The 15,864-nt window shown below is 63.4% G+C and overlaps 1 protein-coding gene across 3 annotated transcripts in view; it reads right to left on the reverse strand.

Moving 5' to 3' along the window:
• CBFA2T3 (CBFA2/RUNX1 partner transcriptional co-repressor 3) overlaps positions 1–15,864 on the reverse strand; it is an 89,457-nt gene that overhangs the window by 13,172 nt on the left and 60,421 nt on the right. For 2 of the 3 annotated variants that reach the window (XM_070500383.1, XM_070500385.1), the window contains exons 2-5: positions 10,080–10,232; positions 6,899–6,976; positions 1,468–1,709; positions 1,248–1,337 (exon numbers count right to left, since the gene is read on the reverse strand). In XM_070500383.1, coding sequence (XP_070356484.1) covers positions 1,248–1,337; positions 1,468–1,709; positions 6,899–6,976; positions 10,080–10,232 — 563 coding nt within the window. The remainder of the gene's footprint in view (positions 1–1,247; positions 1,338–1,467; positions 1,710–6,898; positions 6,977–10,079; positions 10,233–15,864) is intronic. The other variant, XM_070500384.1, reaches the window with a different exon arrangement.

Genomic DNA, 15,864 nt, shown 5'->3' on the forward strand with positions numbered 1-15,864 from the left:
AGAGGCCAAGGCCCGGGGAGGCCAGCTGGGCCCAGGCCGACAGGGGCTAAGTGGCAGGGTCGGGCTCAAGCCTGGGAGCCTCCGGTCTGGTCCTCAAGACCCTCTGGAGAGCAGCTCCACCAGGGCCCACGCTGGAGGCATCGCGTGGGCCCGGGAAACGAGAGGCCTGCGGGGGAGGCCGGCGGCACTGGGGGTGGGCACCTCCCAAGTGAGCTCCAAGGAACCCGGACCTTGGGAGGTGTGGGGCAGCAAAGGGTCACAGGGTCAGACACACTTGGGAAGCGTTTCATCTCTGCCCTCTCTGGGAGATGCACACCCTCACTGGGAGTGAAGGCCCTGAGAAGTGCTGCCATGGAGACACTGGTCTCACGCGGCCTGGACCGCTCTTCCCACTGGTGTGGCACACGAATGCCCAGCACCTTGTTAAGATGCGATTCTGATCAGTGGGTCTGGGCTGGGCCTGGGGGCCTGCATGGTTCCTAGGCTTCTGGTGCTGCTGCTCCCAGCCCAACACGAACTATTCCCGCTGAGAGGCCGCTCCACTGTTGAGCCGTTGTGTATCTTTTGTGTTTGACCACATGACCCTGTTTTCATCTGACACCCATTCATCCATCTGGCTGCCCAGCCATGTAACCACCCCCTGCCTGTCCCTCCATTTGTCCCTCTCCCCTCAGTCTGTTCTAGCCACACGGCCTCCTCATTGTTCCTCCTGCCTCAGGGTCTTTGCACATGCTGTCCCAGGTGCCTGGAAGGCTCTGTCCTCCACTATCCACCCAGCTCCCTCCCTCACCCTCCACTAAATGCCCCCTCCTTGCAGTCCTGGTGCACATCTCCACAGACCCTAGAGTCACGGTTGGCTGGCTGCCTTCCCTCCCACCGGGGCGTTGGCTACACAAAGGACTTGCCCTCTTTGCTCACAGCTAGATCCTCGAGCCCCCACAGTACCCAGCACACAGTAGGTACTCAAAAACTGGCTGTCAAGTGGATGAGCAAATTTGGCCAATAATAATGGGACTGATTTGGGTAGCTCTGTCTTAGCGTGCTGGGTTTGGTGGCCACTAATCCAGTCTGGCAACTAGTTTGTGGCCTTAACTAGTAGGAATTGGTCCTGACTGGTCAGCACTGTTCCCCGGGGGATAGGGGAGCCCCCGAGTCCAGGGAGGTCGAGAGGGAGGCCCAATCAGAGCCAGCAGGCAGCGACTCGGGCTCCTGGGCGCCCGCCGCGGAGGGGCACGGCTTGTCCGTACCTTCAGGAAGGGGATGACAAAAGGTCGCAGCGGGAAGTTGGTGGCCTCCTGGAGCTTGGAGTGAAACTCCTCAATGGTCAGCGTGGAGTTCTGAGGGGAGAAAAGGCACGGAGTATCAGCTGAGCCCTGTCCACCCAGCCCAGGGGGCAGGAGGCCCGAGCGCTGGCACAGCCCGGCGCCCCCAGCCTCACTCACCCGAGGGACACGACACCCAACTCACCACGAGCCCCAGCACCAGCGTGCGCACGCGCTCCCCGATCTCCGGGGAGATGTCGTTGCCAAACTGCTGCAGGGTGGTGAGGAACCGCTTCAGCTTGCTCAGCTGCCGCGCCCCGCAGGCGGGGGGCAGGTGCTGCGTGGACAGCGAGGCCGTGGATGAGGTGGCTGGGCCATTGCTGAAACCGTTGGGCGTGGACGGGGTGCCGTTGACGGCCGTCGGTGAGTGTGTGCTGCCGTTCATCACTGTGTGGGGAGAAGGGGCATGAGGATGGCGGGGAGCGGCCACGGGGTCACCGACACCCTTGACAGGTGTGCCCACTGGGGTCTGGAGAGGCACAGCTGTGCCCAGGTCCCCAGCGGGGGGGAGGTGGCACAGTCCCTTTGGCCTTACTCTGGCACACCCAGGGGGATGCCCTGGCCAGCCTGGCAGGTGCCAACTTCCCGGCCGGGCTGCTCGGTGTCCACTGTGAACAGGCAGAGGAGCTTCTCCACCACCAGGCAGGAGAGGCCGCTTGTCCCCCCTGGAAGGCCAGTGACCCTCACCTCTGTCAGGATGGCCGTGAGCAGTGCCCAAGTCCCACAGAGGTGCTATTGCCCGCAAGAGAGCCCCAGTGCCCAGGCAGATGGGGCTCAGCATGAGGCAGAGGGATCAGACACCCCTGGACAAGGGGGCTGGACCCTGGCAGGGAGGCGCTGGGCCAGCTGCTCTCTGGGGCTGCAGGGCACAAACGTGCGTGCACACAGGCCCCAGGCTGTGTGTGGAGGACAAGCAGGTGGCCTAAGGGACTCGTGGTGAACATGCTGCAGGGGCCCCAGGGGCAGCACTGTTGGTCACTGAGGTCGTGCCACTGGGGTCAGCATCCCAGGGCTGGCAGACGCCAGGACTGCTGTGAAATGGTCCTAGGGCAGGATGATGTTCCTCAGCCTCGGTGATGGAGGGAAAGGATGAGCCTCCACACTGGAGGCTGGGGGAGCCCTCCTGAGCCCAGTCACCTGAGCCCCAGCCTCCAGAGTCTGCAGAGAGGTCAGAGGTTGTGGGCTCCCAGGGCCCCTGGTAATGGTGGAGGGGGCTCTGGACAGGGGAAGGGGGACTGGATGCCTCTGGGAGGCCAGAAGCACATCTGCTAAGCCCAGTGGCCAGTCACGTCTCGCCCCCTTGACAGGCCGCACAGATCCCCGGTCCAAGTCGCTCATGTGCGCACACTCAGCACCTGGCGCCCTCTCGCTCGCACCCTCCTCCTGCATGTGTTTGCACTCCCTACATGACTGGTCCGAACCTGTTCCTTGCACACGCTCTCCATTCTCCAGCTCCATGCCTCCCTCAGCACCGTCACACCCACACTCGCACACAAGTACACACACAAGTACACACACAGACACATGCATTTGGAGGTGCAGACACGTACACCCACGCTCGCACACACGTCTAAATGCACGCGCACACACGTGTGCACACAGGCAAGCATGCAGTCCCACACACACGTGCACATGCAAGCATGCAGTCCCACACACGTGTGCACACAGGCAAGCATGCAGTCCCACACGTGCACATGCAAGCATGCAGTCCCACACATGCACATGCAAGCATGCAGTCCCACACACATGCACATGCAAACATGCAGTCCCACACATGCACATGCAAGCATGCAGTCCCACACATGCACATGCAAGCATGCAGTCCCACACACGTGTGCACACAGGCAAGCATGCAGTCCCACACACATGCACATGCAAACATGCAGTCCCACACATGCACATGCAAGCATGCAGTCCCACACATGCACATGCAAGCATGCAGTCCCACACACATGCACATGCAAACATGCAGTCCCACACGTGCACATGCAAGCATGCAGTCCCACACACGTGTGCACACAGGCAAGCATGCAGTCCCACACACATGTGCACACATGCAAGCATGCAGTCCCACACATGCACATGCAAGCATGCAGTCCCACACGTGCACATGCAAGCATGCAGTCCCACACACACGTGCACACATGCAAGCATGCAGTCCCACACACATGCACATGCAAACATGCAGTCCCACACGTGCACATGCAAGCATGCAGTCCCACACACACGTGCACACATGCAAGCATGCAGTCCCACACATGCACATGCAAACATGCAGTCCCACACGTGCACATGCAAGCATGCAGTCCCACACACACGTGCACACATGCAAGCATGCAGTCCCACACGTGCACATGTGCACCCTCATAAACGCACACCTGCATGCACACACACATGCACGCTTGTGCACATGCACGCCTGCACGTACGCACGCACACCTCTCCCACTCCCTCAGCGGTGGTCCACGAGGCCCGTGCCTTCCCCCTGCCTTGGCCCGCAGGGTCTGTGCACAGCGCCTATGCTCTCACACTTCGCTCAAACTGTGTGGTCTGGGGCTGAGGGCAGCTCAGAGCCGCCACTCCCTCAGGGCGGAATTCCTCCAAGGCTCCAGCCTCTCCTCTGACCTGTGGCCGAGGCCTGGAGGCCTGTGTGTGCAGCAATGGGGGGGCAGGAGCCTCTTTTCTCCAGGATGGGGACACTGCCAGGCTCGGCTCTGTGACACGGCTCCTCCTGAGCAGGCTCAGACGTTTGATGTTTGCTGCTTGCTGCTTACTCTGCTTGCTTTGGATGGTGGGGTGCCAGTTTGTCTCCCAGACCACGCATGCCCTGGCCATCCTGACCTGGGCCTGGGGGGTGACCTACTGACTGTCTTGGCCTCACGGAGCCTGGAAGGGCAGGAGCACACGAGGTGGGGGGCCCACGTGCTGGTCCCTCCTTCCTGGGCCTCGGCGCTCCCACCCTGTGTCTCTCCTATGTCCCAGTCATCCCCTCCACCCACCCTTGCAGGCCCAGGGGACACAGCTCCCACTGTCACCAGCCCTGGGGGCTCCAAAACCAGCCCACCCCTCTGCACACACCGAGCCCTTCAGTAAACAACCTCTGTTAACCCTGAGCCTACCGTCTGGCCAGCTCTGCCTTCCCCAGACGCTGCCTGTGCTCCAGCTTCGATGACTGGCTCACCCCCTGACCGGCCTGCTGGTGACGCCTGCAAAGGCCCCTCCCTCACTCACTGAGCCGCCGCCGCAGGCCAGGGGCTGGGCTGCTCATCCACAGGTAACGAGGCTGGCCATCATCACGCACAAGCCATACTGTTCCCAAGACTGCCACCCCAGGGTGACCCCAGCCCACAGTAGGCCCTCAGCAGCAGACACAGCCCTGCCCGCCGTGGGTGAGAGATAAGCCATACTGTTGGGAGTGGGTGTCCTGCCCGAGGCCCTGCCTCCACCTGGTGTAGCCAGGACGTGCTGTGTGGTGAGACTGGGGGCCTGGCCTCAGTTTCTTCATCTGCGAATGGCTGTTGGCCAGAACCAGAAGAGGGGCTCCAGGGGCCAGAGGACGGGGTGCCCGGGCCCCTTCTGCTCTGTGCTTCCCCGGCTCATAGAAGCCACCAGGTTGTCCTTCCACCACCAGAAGGAGCCAGGAACACTCAGCCTGATTGGTTTTACGTGCTGGACGATTGCTCGTCAGCAACCAGCCCCTACTTAGCACAAGTTTGGAAACCATTGATTGAAGGCCAAGGTTGGCCCCAAAACGCGAGCGATGTGCTGCCCCCTCCTGAGCAGGGCGGCTGCAGGAGCAGAGGCCAGCGCTGCTCCGGCCTGAGTCCTTCTCGCCAGGCCCCCCTCCCCCCGGAGACACAGTGGGAGTGGAAACCTGTGTGGCCACTGGGTCGGAAGTGCCTTCTGGGCCCAGGAGTGACACCCGGCTCATAGTCCCGCGGGTGCAGTGCACCTCGCTCTGGCCTTCCCTGTTGCTCTGGATGGACAGTGAACGCCAGACGCAGGACATGAGGAGGCCCATCCCTCACCCTCTCCGAGGCACCGTCCAGAGGACCCTCAGAGAGACCAGGAGACCCCCGGTGGTGCTACCTCCCTCTCACTGGTGAGCTGCAGATGACACCACAGCCGACGCCAGCACACACACAGCCTGGTCAAGACTGATGACAGCCACTGGCGGTCACTGCAGCCAGGCCAGGAGATGGCTCGCTGCCACGGGAGACCTCACCACAGCAGGGGCTCGCTGCTCTCTGGTGAGCGGGGCTGTCCTCTGGGGTCTGGCCTTCCAGAGGCTTCTAAGATGTGTAGCTGCCCGCGCCACCTGGCCCGTTCCTCCCCCGCGCCGGCCCTGGCCCGGCCTGGGCATGGCCTCCCTGCGGCTCCCTTACCAGCTCGCCCTCGGCGCCTGGGTCCTCCCGGCAGCCTGCTCGCCCGCGCTTGCCCGCGCTCCCTCCCGCGGCTGCAGGGCGGTCTCAGCAGCTCGCTAAAGGAGCGCCGAAAATAACCCCGCCACAAGTGCTTCCACCCCACAACAGGTGTGTTACTAAGTTAGAGCACACGTGTCCCCAGCTGAGGTTTGGGGGCACACGCCAGCACCCCCGCGGCTCCCCCAGCCCCAGGGCCCGGGCAGGGGTCGGGCTGGGACAAGGAACCCCGCAAACAGCCCCTTTTCCTGGTGCGGAGGTGGCTCTTGGGCACCAGGAAACACTGTCAACACGAGTCACACAGCCCTGACAGCGCCACATCTCCGTGGACGCTCCGGCACCACAGCAAGGCCAGGCGCATCCCAGAACAATGGCAAGGAGGGCGACAGCCTCACAGGACATAAATAACGCCCAACTGTCACGTCACCCTCCCCAGAGCCGCGAGCTACGCGGCGGCCACACCTGCGCTGTGCATCCCGCCTGGCTTAGAGTCGGGGCCTGTCCTGACAGCCGAGCCCGGCCGCTCTCGCTGGCCAACAGATACTCTGAGCATCGCCCCATGAGAGCTTCCCGTTACGGACACCAGCTGTGCCGCAAGCACCTTGACGGAAACGTCCACTAGTGACCGATGCCTGCCTCGTGCCCCGTGTGCGCCAGCCCTCCCGCCAACGTGACCAGCAGCATCTCGTGGCTCCTCGTAATCACGCAGGTGCCAGGAGGATGTCCATTTTACAGATGGGGAAACTGAGGCACAGGTGTGGGACTTGCCCAAGGTCACCCTGCCAGGAAGAACAGGAGCTGGGACTCGACCCAGGTCTGCCCTCAAGGCGGCTGAGTTACGGACTTGTCATTGACATGGACCTTCTTGCAACTCTGGGAGCTGCCTTATTTACCCTGCTTTGCGGCTGGGGAAAAGGAAGCTCAGAGAGGCTGTCCACCTGCCCAAGGTCACACAGCTCGTGAGGGGCAGGGCTGGGGTGTGAACTCGGGGACGCTGTCTGCTCTGCTCTCCTGCGCCTGCCCCTAGGACCCCTCTTCTCTCCAAGGGAGGCAGGACTGACTGACACTGCAGATGCACAGTGGGGTGCCTTCCCTGGGCAGAGGGTGCTGGGTGAGGACCTCCCAGGAGCCCTGCAGTTTTTGTTATTTTACTTACAAAGACAGACCATAGACCATTTTAAGCAGCCATGAAAACGGCCGTGGGGCAGAGACATCACAGGTCCGTCCTCTCGATCTGTAAGCAAAATAAGAAAAACACGCCATCAGGACAGGCCCGCGGGGTGGCTGCGGGCCCCTCCCCCCGCCTCTTGACAGCAGTTTGGGGTCACCGCCTCGGGCCCGTCCATTCTCTTTTTGGGCCTCAGTTTCCTCCTCCGTGAAGGGATGGGGTTGGATCCGGGGGTCTCTTAGGGCCATTTCTGCAGGAACGGCTAGGACTCCACAAGAACTTCTGTTCTCCATCGGCAAGGGCGGGACACCCTGGTTCTTAAGAAGCTCTCTTCCTGGAAGGTGCCTGGTGACCCCACTCGGCACTGTCCTCAAGGGACCCAGAGCCCAGGTGCACAGGGCTTGAAGTCTCCATCAACAGACAGACCAACAGCGGTTCTAAAATGAGGTCCAGGACGGAGCTGCCATGAAGGGGGGAAGCACCAAACGGGGAGAGACGTTTGATTTGACGGAGCTGGAGTCAGTGGGCAGAGGCCACAAGGAGACAGGCTGGACGGCTGCGAGCAGAGTGAGCCCCCTGTCATGACCGTAGCTGAGGGCGGGATGGAGCATCGGCTCTTTGGGGGTCCTCCCAGCGGCAGGGCAGCTCCTCACGCTCCTTCCAGAGTCTCTCCGCCCTCCTGCCTGCTGCCTGGCCACAGCAGACCTTCACGTCCAGATGGAATTTGCCCAGGGCGGTCACTGGGAAAACTCCCACAGCCCTCCAGGCGTGGTTCACGGCCAGCCTCTGGTCAGCTTGGCTCGCAGGCAGTCCCGGGAAGGCTCCGGGCAGGAGCCTCGGCTGAGCAGAGGCTCTGGCCACTGGGGGTGCTGCCAGCCAGGTGCACGGACGTGGTTAACCACCCCGCTTTCAGGGAATTCTGTGGGTCAGGGGACAAATCTGAGGCCACCTTGGAGGTGGCCAGAGACTTAGACACTCGCAGCATCCCGAGGAACTGAAGAAGAGAGAGAACGCTGGTCTCTCTAACCTCCACGCTCTCTCCATAAAGCCAGGACCTGGCTCCAGAGACGTGAGCCTGCGTGGCGGTGGGGGCGCAGGGGACCCGAGCCACACACAGGCCCACCACCGCACATCTGCTCACAGGCCTCATGAAAGCAGGCCGGCGGTGTGGGCTGACCCAGCCCCGCCCCAACCTTGAACATCTGGTTCCCAGACCAGTGCTTTCCGGAACATGGGCTTCTGGACCAAGAGGAAATGCAGGCTGGGGAGACCGCCCACGAGGGTCGGGGAACCCGCCTCAGAGCCCTGGCCAGACCAACAGGCAGTCTGCTGGGTTCTCCCCTCGGAACCGAACAGCACTGTAGGGGGTGGTGTTGTTTTAAGTGGGGCGCCTGTGGTCTCGGTGCACTTGGGGGCTGCTGCTGGCCTGTCATGAATAAGTCCTCCTCTCTCAGGGCTGGGCGTCTGCTGCCAACATGGAAACCATGCAGGAACCGCCCCTCTGCCCACGGAGGCCAGACGGAGCGGCCCCTGTGTGGTGGACGGAGACCCTGCCTGCGATTCAGCCCAGAGGTGAGGACTATCTCTCCCCGAAAAGGCGGAAGGGCCCGGCCACCGTCGCCACGGGAGAACCACTGAGGACACGGGAGCCCCACGGTTCTAGGCTCTATGCTGGCACACAGGCGGGCCGGGCCCATTCCTGTCTCCACTGCACGTGGGGACCCAGGCTCATCTGGGCCCTGGCAGGAGGGGGGCCAGAAAAGGTGCAGGAAGGAGTGTTTGGCCATGAAGCTCCTACTGTGTGCTGGGACGTCCCTGCTTACAGGCAGTGCACCCGGGAGCAGGTGGTGTCACACCATTTACCAAACGGAGGCTGGGATGGGTCAGAGACTGGCCTGAAGCCACCATTCTACAAACAAGGGGCCAAGCCTGGCCTTGAACTTGGGCCACCTGACCCCACAGCCCAGGCCTCAGATGGAGGCTGGGTCACGCCCAAGCCCGACAGAGTCAGCAGCCAGGCCTTGGATGGCAGGACCAGCATCCTTCATGTCCAGGGATGAAGGGAGCCAGACCAGGCCCTGCAGTCCACCCTGGGCTCCGGGTGGCTGGAAGGGGACCCGAGGAAGCAGCTCTTACTTCTTGGCCCAGTGGGGACCAGGGGCCACCAGGCCCAGGAGTTTGAGGCCCCTCCCCCAGAGGGGGGCTTCGCTTGGGGGGCCCCTGGGTGTGGGGCTTCTGCCTCTGAACATGGGGTTACGATGGCACATGGATCCTTTCCCCGCCCTCCAAAAATGCTTGGGAGGCACTGCTAGGCCTTGGTTTTGGGGGCCAAGGGACACTGTTCCAAGGTCCAAGGCTGGGGCCTCCTCCTTGACTGCTCAAGACCCAAAGCCGCTGAGTTGCCAACTTCTCTGACTCAAAGGAATGGGGCTCCCGTGGTGGCTGTGCCCTCCGGACCCCAGCCAGGGCTGCTGTGCGCACAGAGACGCCCAACCTGGGTCTGCCCAGGGCCAGCGAGACACCACCTGAGGGTCCTGTCTGCCATGTCACCGCCAGCCAAAGCCCCTGCTGACCCCAGTTCCTGGCCAACCCTCACACGGTGCTGAGGTCCAGCTGCAGAGGCCCTGGTATCAGAGCCGAGAGCTCCCAAGGCCAGAGCCGCCTCCAATGGGCCCTCTTGAAGGGTGCAGGCCTGATGGAACTCACCCACACTCAAGTAACTTGCTGTGTGACCATGGGGAAGTCCCTGTCCCTCTCTGAGCTCCAAGTATAAAAGCTCACTTTGATGGAAGGCTCACAATGTGCCGGCCACTGAGTAAGAACTCCTATTAACTCACTTGTCTCACGGCAGCTCCATGAGGCAGGGACTACGGCCGACCCCGCTTTACAGATGATGAATACCAGGCCCAGAGAGGTCAAGTAGCTTGTCCGAGGCCACCCAGCTACAAAGTAGAAGAGCTGGGATTTGAAGCTCAAAGTGTGGGCTCTGAGCCATGATGAGGGGCCCCCTCCGAAGGGCCCAACAGTGGGCATTTAGGGGCTCAGGGCGGAGGGACTGCAGCACTGGCTCGATTCACGATCAGGTTCAGAGGCTCAGAAAGCTGGAGGGGCTCCTCGAGGCGCCTCTCCGCTCTGCCCGATTCAGTGCCCCGGCCCAGGGGTTACTCACTTGTGTGGGGCGTGAAGGGGGGGTGCCGTGGGGCCCCCTGGGATGTGGCGGGCGGCGGGGGCGGCATGCTGGGGGGTGTGGACCGGGGCTGCGTCTTCACCTCGGCGGGGGAGTCGGGCATCGCTGCGGCCTTCTCCTTCCTGTCTGCTGCAACTGGAGGTGCAGAGGGGAGAAAAAGAGAGAGGTGAAGCAGCTGGAGGGCCGAGGGGGCCAGTGGCCACCCCAGCCCCAGCTGGTCCCCAGCCAAGGGCCCCCAGCAGCTGGGTTTGGGCCTGTGCTGCTGGGGGCCAGGTGCTCCTGGCTCTGCCCACAGAGCCAGCCCCAGTCCCAGGGCGCAGCCCTCCAGATCAGCCCCAGGTGTGCTCACAGGTGGCCAACATCCCATCCACCTGGGACCAGAGGGCGGGCTCCGGTCAGCCCATTTCGGGTGGGCCAGAGGGTGTAGCTGTGAGGACCTGGGCTGGCCAGAAGGGGCCCGGGGCCTCCCTGGGGGAGAGGTCTGGGGGAGCTTGAGTTTCCTCTCTTGCTTACTAGGGAGTTGGGCGGCACCCCCCAGGCAGGGGTCGAGGGCTCTGCCTGCATTGGCAGCTCCCGAGGGCGTGTTCAGACACAGGTGCAGCCTCCGCACCCCACTTCCGGTTTAGCAGGTCCGGGTGGGCCCGAGAATTGGCATTTCTAACAGGGTCTCTAACAGGTGAGGCTGCAGCGGCAGGCTGGGGGCCCACTCGGAGGAACCATGGTTCTTGGCGCCCTGCCAGCTCTCCGAGGCTGACGGGCTGGTCTCGGGGTCTTCCCAGGAGAGACTTGAGGCAGGCCCTCTGGGGCAGCGGGGCCTCGGTTAGCCATCTCCTGGCCCAGGTGATGCCTTCGAGCAGCCAGGCCGAGGACACGGTCAACTGCAGGCTGTTCTGGGCCTGGCCGCTCAAAGTGTGGTCCACAGTCCAGCGGGTCGGCCCCCGGACACTGGTCGAGTCCCATGGGGTCTGCTGCTCTGCTAAGGGTCAGGTGTGCGGAGAGGGAGTAGAGACGGCCAGAAGAGACCAAGGCCGGGGAGGCCCTGAGCCCTGGCCCCCAGCAAGCAGGATCCTGAGGAAAAGGCCCTGGCCCATCTGACTGGCCCCACAAGCCCTGGGCCACAGCTGCCGGGCACTCTTCACAGGTGGAGAGGCGAGCCCCTGGCCCCCTCCGTCTTGACTCAGGGTCAGTCAGCGCCTGGGCAGGCGGCAAAGACCTGGGAGCGGCAGCTAGGGTTTTGGGTGGCCCAGCTGCTCGGGGTGGTCGGGTGGGCATCCTGTACCTGTTCCCAACAGAGGCCCAGCCCACGCTGCCCCCAGCTTGTCCTGCTGACACCGACAGGGCCTCACCCAACAAATGGCCTTTGCGTATCTAGTGCCCCATGCTGTGCAAACTTCTCCTCCCGGCCCCCATCTCTTGGTCAGAGTGGGGGTGCCCATCGTCTGGGGTGGGGCTCTGACAGCCTCTGCACTCCAGGGCCCGTGGGGTGAGAGCAGAGAAGGCCCCCAGGCCCCGTGGAAGGCGCGGGAGCCAGTAGTCAGCAGCCTCCCCGGCCGAGGCACCTGCTGTCCGCTCAGCTGCAGCCGCCGCCCGGCCCCCCCAGCCGCCCGGCCTGCCCGTCAGGAGGCTGATGGCCGGGCACACGTGTGCCGCAGCTGTGGGGGCCTGTCAACGCCGCGTCTGGCTGCAGGGCCGGCGGCCAGTCCCCGGTGACAACCAAAGAAGGCAAACGTGGCCGCCACCGTGGGCCCCGGGCCACCCCTGTGGGGCGCAGGCCTGTCCTTGCCAGCCCTTCACCCGACCAGGACGCCCTGGGGCAGGCGGTCCCACACGCAGCCTGGGAGGGTGTCTCGGATGCCAGGCCAGGACGCCGAGGACATAGGCCTGTTCTGACTTTTCAAAGCCCTTCCACAGTGGGGCTTCGTTGGGGCCACACGGACAGAACAAGCCGGACAAGCAGAGAAGGAGAAACCCGCCAGGGATGGTGGAGGGTGCTGCCAGGGCCGGGCTGCAGCGCGTCTCACCCCAGCTCGTCTGGTGAGACCGGCGCCGTTGGGGAGGGGCGACCGCGGGCGACCGAGAGTGCCCAAGATATGGGCTGGTGGACACACTTCCCCCCGGACACACACACGCCCGCCGGTGCCCGGGACCTCCCCTGGCAGAGGAAGAGAGGCCACCACCCTGGCCTGGGGCCGCCCCTCACTCAGGGGACCGAAGGCTCGCTGCTGGCAGCTCTGCTCTGGGCACGCGACAGTCATCGCTCCTGCTATTCTCACAGGAACCCCGCGAAGGGATGCTGCGGCAGACCTGTTTTATGGGCACAGAGAAGGGCAGTGATCTGCCAAGGGCACACAGCGAGTGCGGGTGTGTCTCTGCAGGGGCACGTGGGTCTGCAGGGTTTCAAAGCCCCTGGTAGTCATCAACGTGCGCTCTCCTTCCTGAAGAGGCAGCAGTCATGGCATCGCAAGCCAGCAGGACGGAGGCTGCAGTGGGGAGGGGCTTCCCCACTGCTCTCCCAGGCCCCACCTCCCATGCTGGGTTCTGGGCCACCACCAGGGCTGCACACAGTGGGACCACACATGTGCAGTAGGGATCTCGTGAGTCTTCCTTTTTTTGTTGAGGAAGATTAGGCCTGAGCTAACTGCTGCCAATCCTCCTCTTTTTGCTGAGGAAGACTGGCCCTGAGCTAACCTCTGTGCCCATCTTCCTCTACTTTCTATGTGGGACGCCTACCACAGGATGGCTTGCCAAGCAGTGCCGTGTCCGCACCCAGGATCCAAAACTGCGAACCCTAGGCCACAGAGAAGCGGAACGTGCGAACTTAACCACTGCGCCACTAGGCTGGCCCATCGTGAGTCTTTCTTGAATCTTGTTTGAGTCCCGGCTTCATTGCCCTCTGGCTGTGTGACCTGGGGAAGTCACTTTGCCTCTCTGAGCCCACTACTCCTCTGTAAATGGAGCAACAGCAAGCCCCTTTCCAGTGTGCACACGCCAGTAGACAGTCAAATTCGGAAAAGGTTTATGGAGCAACTCGTGGCTGGGCCGAGCTCTGCAGGCTGCCCCCACCCCAGAAAGCAGAAAATGACGAGACCTCTAGGAACAGCAGAGGCGGTGTGGAGGTGGTGAGGAACAGCATCTGTGGTCAGGGAACAGAGCGCAAAGGCCTGGCAGAGGGCGCGCAGGGCCTCTGGTTGAGCAGGCCGCCTGCAGGGGAATCAGGAAGCGGGAAGCGGGGTCGGCCGGGCGGCTGGCGAGTGTGGACTGGCTGTGCTGCGAGGGCAGCAGGGAGCCAGCGAGGGCTCCGCCCGGCAGCAGAGCGGGTCTCTAGCGTGCACCGTCTCTCCGCCTAGAACCCGTCAGCAGCTTCCCCGACAGGTGCTTCATTGGTCTCACCTGAGCTGGTCGCCCCTCCCACCCCTGCCGGCCCCGCCACACCTGCCTCCTCCGCCTTCCTCCCACGCCCAGGGCGCCTGGGCTCTGAGCCGAGCACCCAGCCTGGAACACCCCTCCATCCCTCCTGGGGACTCAGCTCCAAGCTCACTTCCTCAGGAAGCGCCCCCCACTAAAGCTGTTTCACACCCCCCCATTTAGTTCCTCCAGAAGGGACGTCACCCCACTCTGGGATCATCTTGCTCCCTGGCCCACCTGTTTGCAGGGGCTCGGTGCTGGATGGGGCCTTCAGAAGGCGGGCCACGCATTCGCTGGACGCGAGACAGGGACACGAGGTGGAGGTCACCACCAGGCAGCCCTCCCAGAGGAGCCGTCTGAAAGTTTCCCCACTCAGGGGCTGGAGGGGGCAGGTCCAGAGGGGTGTGGCTGCCCCAGCTCCAGGACGAGCCGACCTCGGGCTGGGGGGGCACACACAGCGCATCCTGGGCGCTCACCCTCCTCGGGGCCGGCCGGGCGAGGACGGCAGGGGAGGTCAACCCACAGCGCAGGCCATGCAGGAGCTGGAGTCTGTCCCTCCCGGAACGAGTCGCTGTTCCTCTGAGCCCGGCTCCTCGCCTCTAAAGGGGGTGCACCGATCCCCCCCTCCCTGGGGGGCGGATGGATCAAAGGAGGCAGAGTGGGGACGAGGCCGGTGGGGGCTGGTGCCCACCACAGTCCCGCCATTACGGCAGCAGCTATTAGCTATTATTATTAGCCTGTGCCTCCCCTGAACCCCAAGCCGTGTGGGGGCCCTGACCAGCCCATGCTGGGGCCCAGCCTGTCCAGCGTGATGGCAAACAGCGTACAAGCCGCTACAGGGGCAGCCTTGCTCTCCAGGTGCTGGCTTCCTGCCCTGTCCCCTCTCAAGGCCCTGAGCCAGCTGGGGCTACTCCCTGGCCCCCAAGACCCACCATGATGCTCGGACCCTGGCGGCTCTCGCACGACCTCATTGCCCGGCTGGCAGCCAACACAGGGCCGTCCAGGTGGGACCCTGCATGCACGCCAGGTGGGCAGGAGCTGCCGGGGTGCGGGGGGCTCGGGGAGGGGCCCCACGGCATATGCTGGGTGCTGGAGCCGGTGAGGGCACAGCTCCCGTGTCCCGCCAAGGCTGTGAGGGCACCAGCTTAGCTGGCACAGCTCCCAGCAAAGTCCAGACCACCACCCCGAAGACCTGGGCAGCTCTTTCCCCTCCCCCTGTCTTGGGTCCCCCCTGGTGTCCTCTCCCGGTGTCCTCAGCCCCAGATGGAGGCGGCCCCACCTGCACATCCACACAGCTCCTCATGGGATCCTCATGCCCTCCCAGAAAAGCGTGTCAGGGCCCGTGTGTCCGGGCTCCCCAAGGTCACCCCGCCTGTGAGAGGCAGACCGGGCCTGACCCCGTCCACTCAGCCCCGAGCTTGAGCTGTCCCCTCTGCACCCACCCCAGGCCTCCGTTTCCCCCACCGCTGATTCCGGGGTCCTCTGGGGCTCTCAGCCCCACAGCGCCTCCATCAAACGGCGGCGTCCCCTGGACAAGCCCCCTTTTAAGGGGCTCTGGTTCGGCGAGTCTTCGGTGGGGCCCAGGCAACTGGATGTGTGTCTTTTAAGTTTATTTTTTCTTATAAAATTAACATGTAACAGTAAGAATAACAGCTGCCCCCTCTAGTAGGGTCACCACATGCCCCAAGCGTTAGCTCGCCCACACCTCAGGTCAGGAAAAGGAGAGTGACCCCAGGACATTTTTTTTTCTTTTTTGCCAAGGAAGATTCGCTCTAAGCTAACATCTGTTGCCAATTTTCCTCTATTTTGTATGCGGGACGCTGCCAACAGCACGGCCCCGATGAGTGGTGGACATCCACATGCAGGATCCAAACCTGCAAACCCGGGCTGCCAAAGTGGAGCACGTCAAGCTCACCCAGTACGCCACAGGCCTGGCCCCAAGACTGACTTTCATCAGGAATTCCACATGCCGCGTCCTGCTCGTGGGTTCACCGCAACTTCAGAGCAGCCCCAGGAGCCAGGGCCCTTTACGACTCCCGTTTCACAGAGGGAAACTGAGGCTCACAGAGGGCAAGTGACTTGCTCAGGGTCTCAGAGCCAGAAGCACAGAGCCCAGTGGCAGCAGCCTGAGCCTGGGGCCTCTGCATGGGGCCTCGAGCTCCTGGTGAACCAGGGTTGCCAGGGAGGTTAGAGAGTTCCGCAGCCGGCCCGGCCGGAGCTCCGTCCAGTGCTGTCTGCAAAGGCCGCGTGGCCAACCAGAACACGGAGGGCGGCTGCCTGGGGTTTGAGGTTGGGGTGGGTTCATTGCGCCGAGTCTCGGGTGACGCCCCGACTCTGGGGCAGGTGAGCACGAGGACCACCT

The sequence above is a fragment of the Equus asinus genome, chromosome 28 (genome assembly GCF_041296235.1).
Source record: "Equus asinus isolate D_3611 breed Donkey chromosome 28, EquAss-T2T_v2, whole genome shotgun sequence".
In the NCBI taxonomy this organism is placed as follows: Eukaryota; Metazoa; Chordata; class Mammalia; order Perissodactyla; family Equidae; genus Equus; species Equus asinus.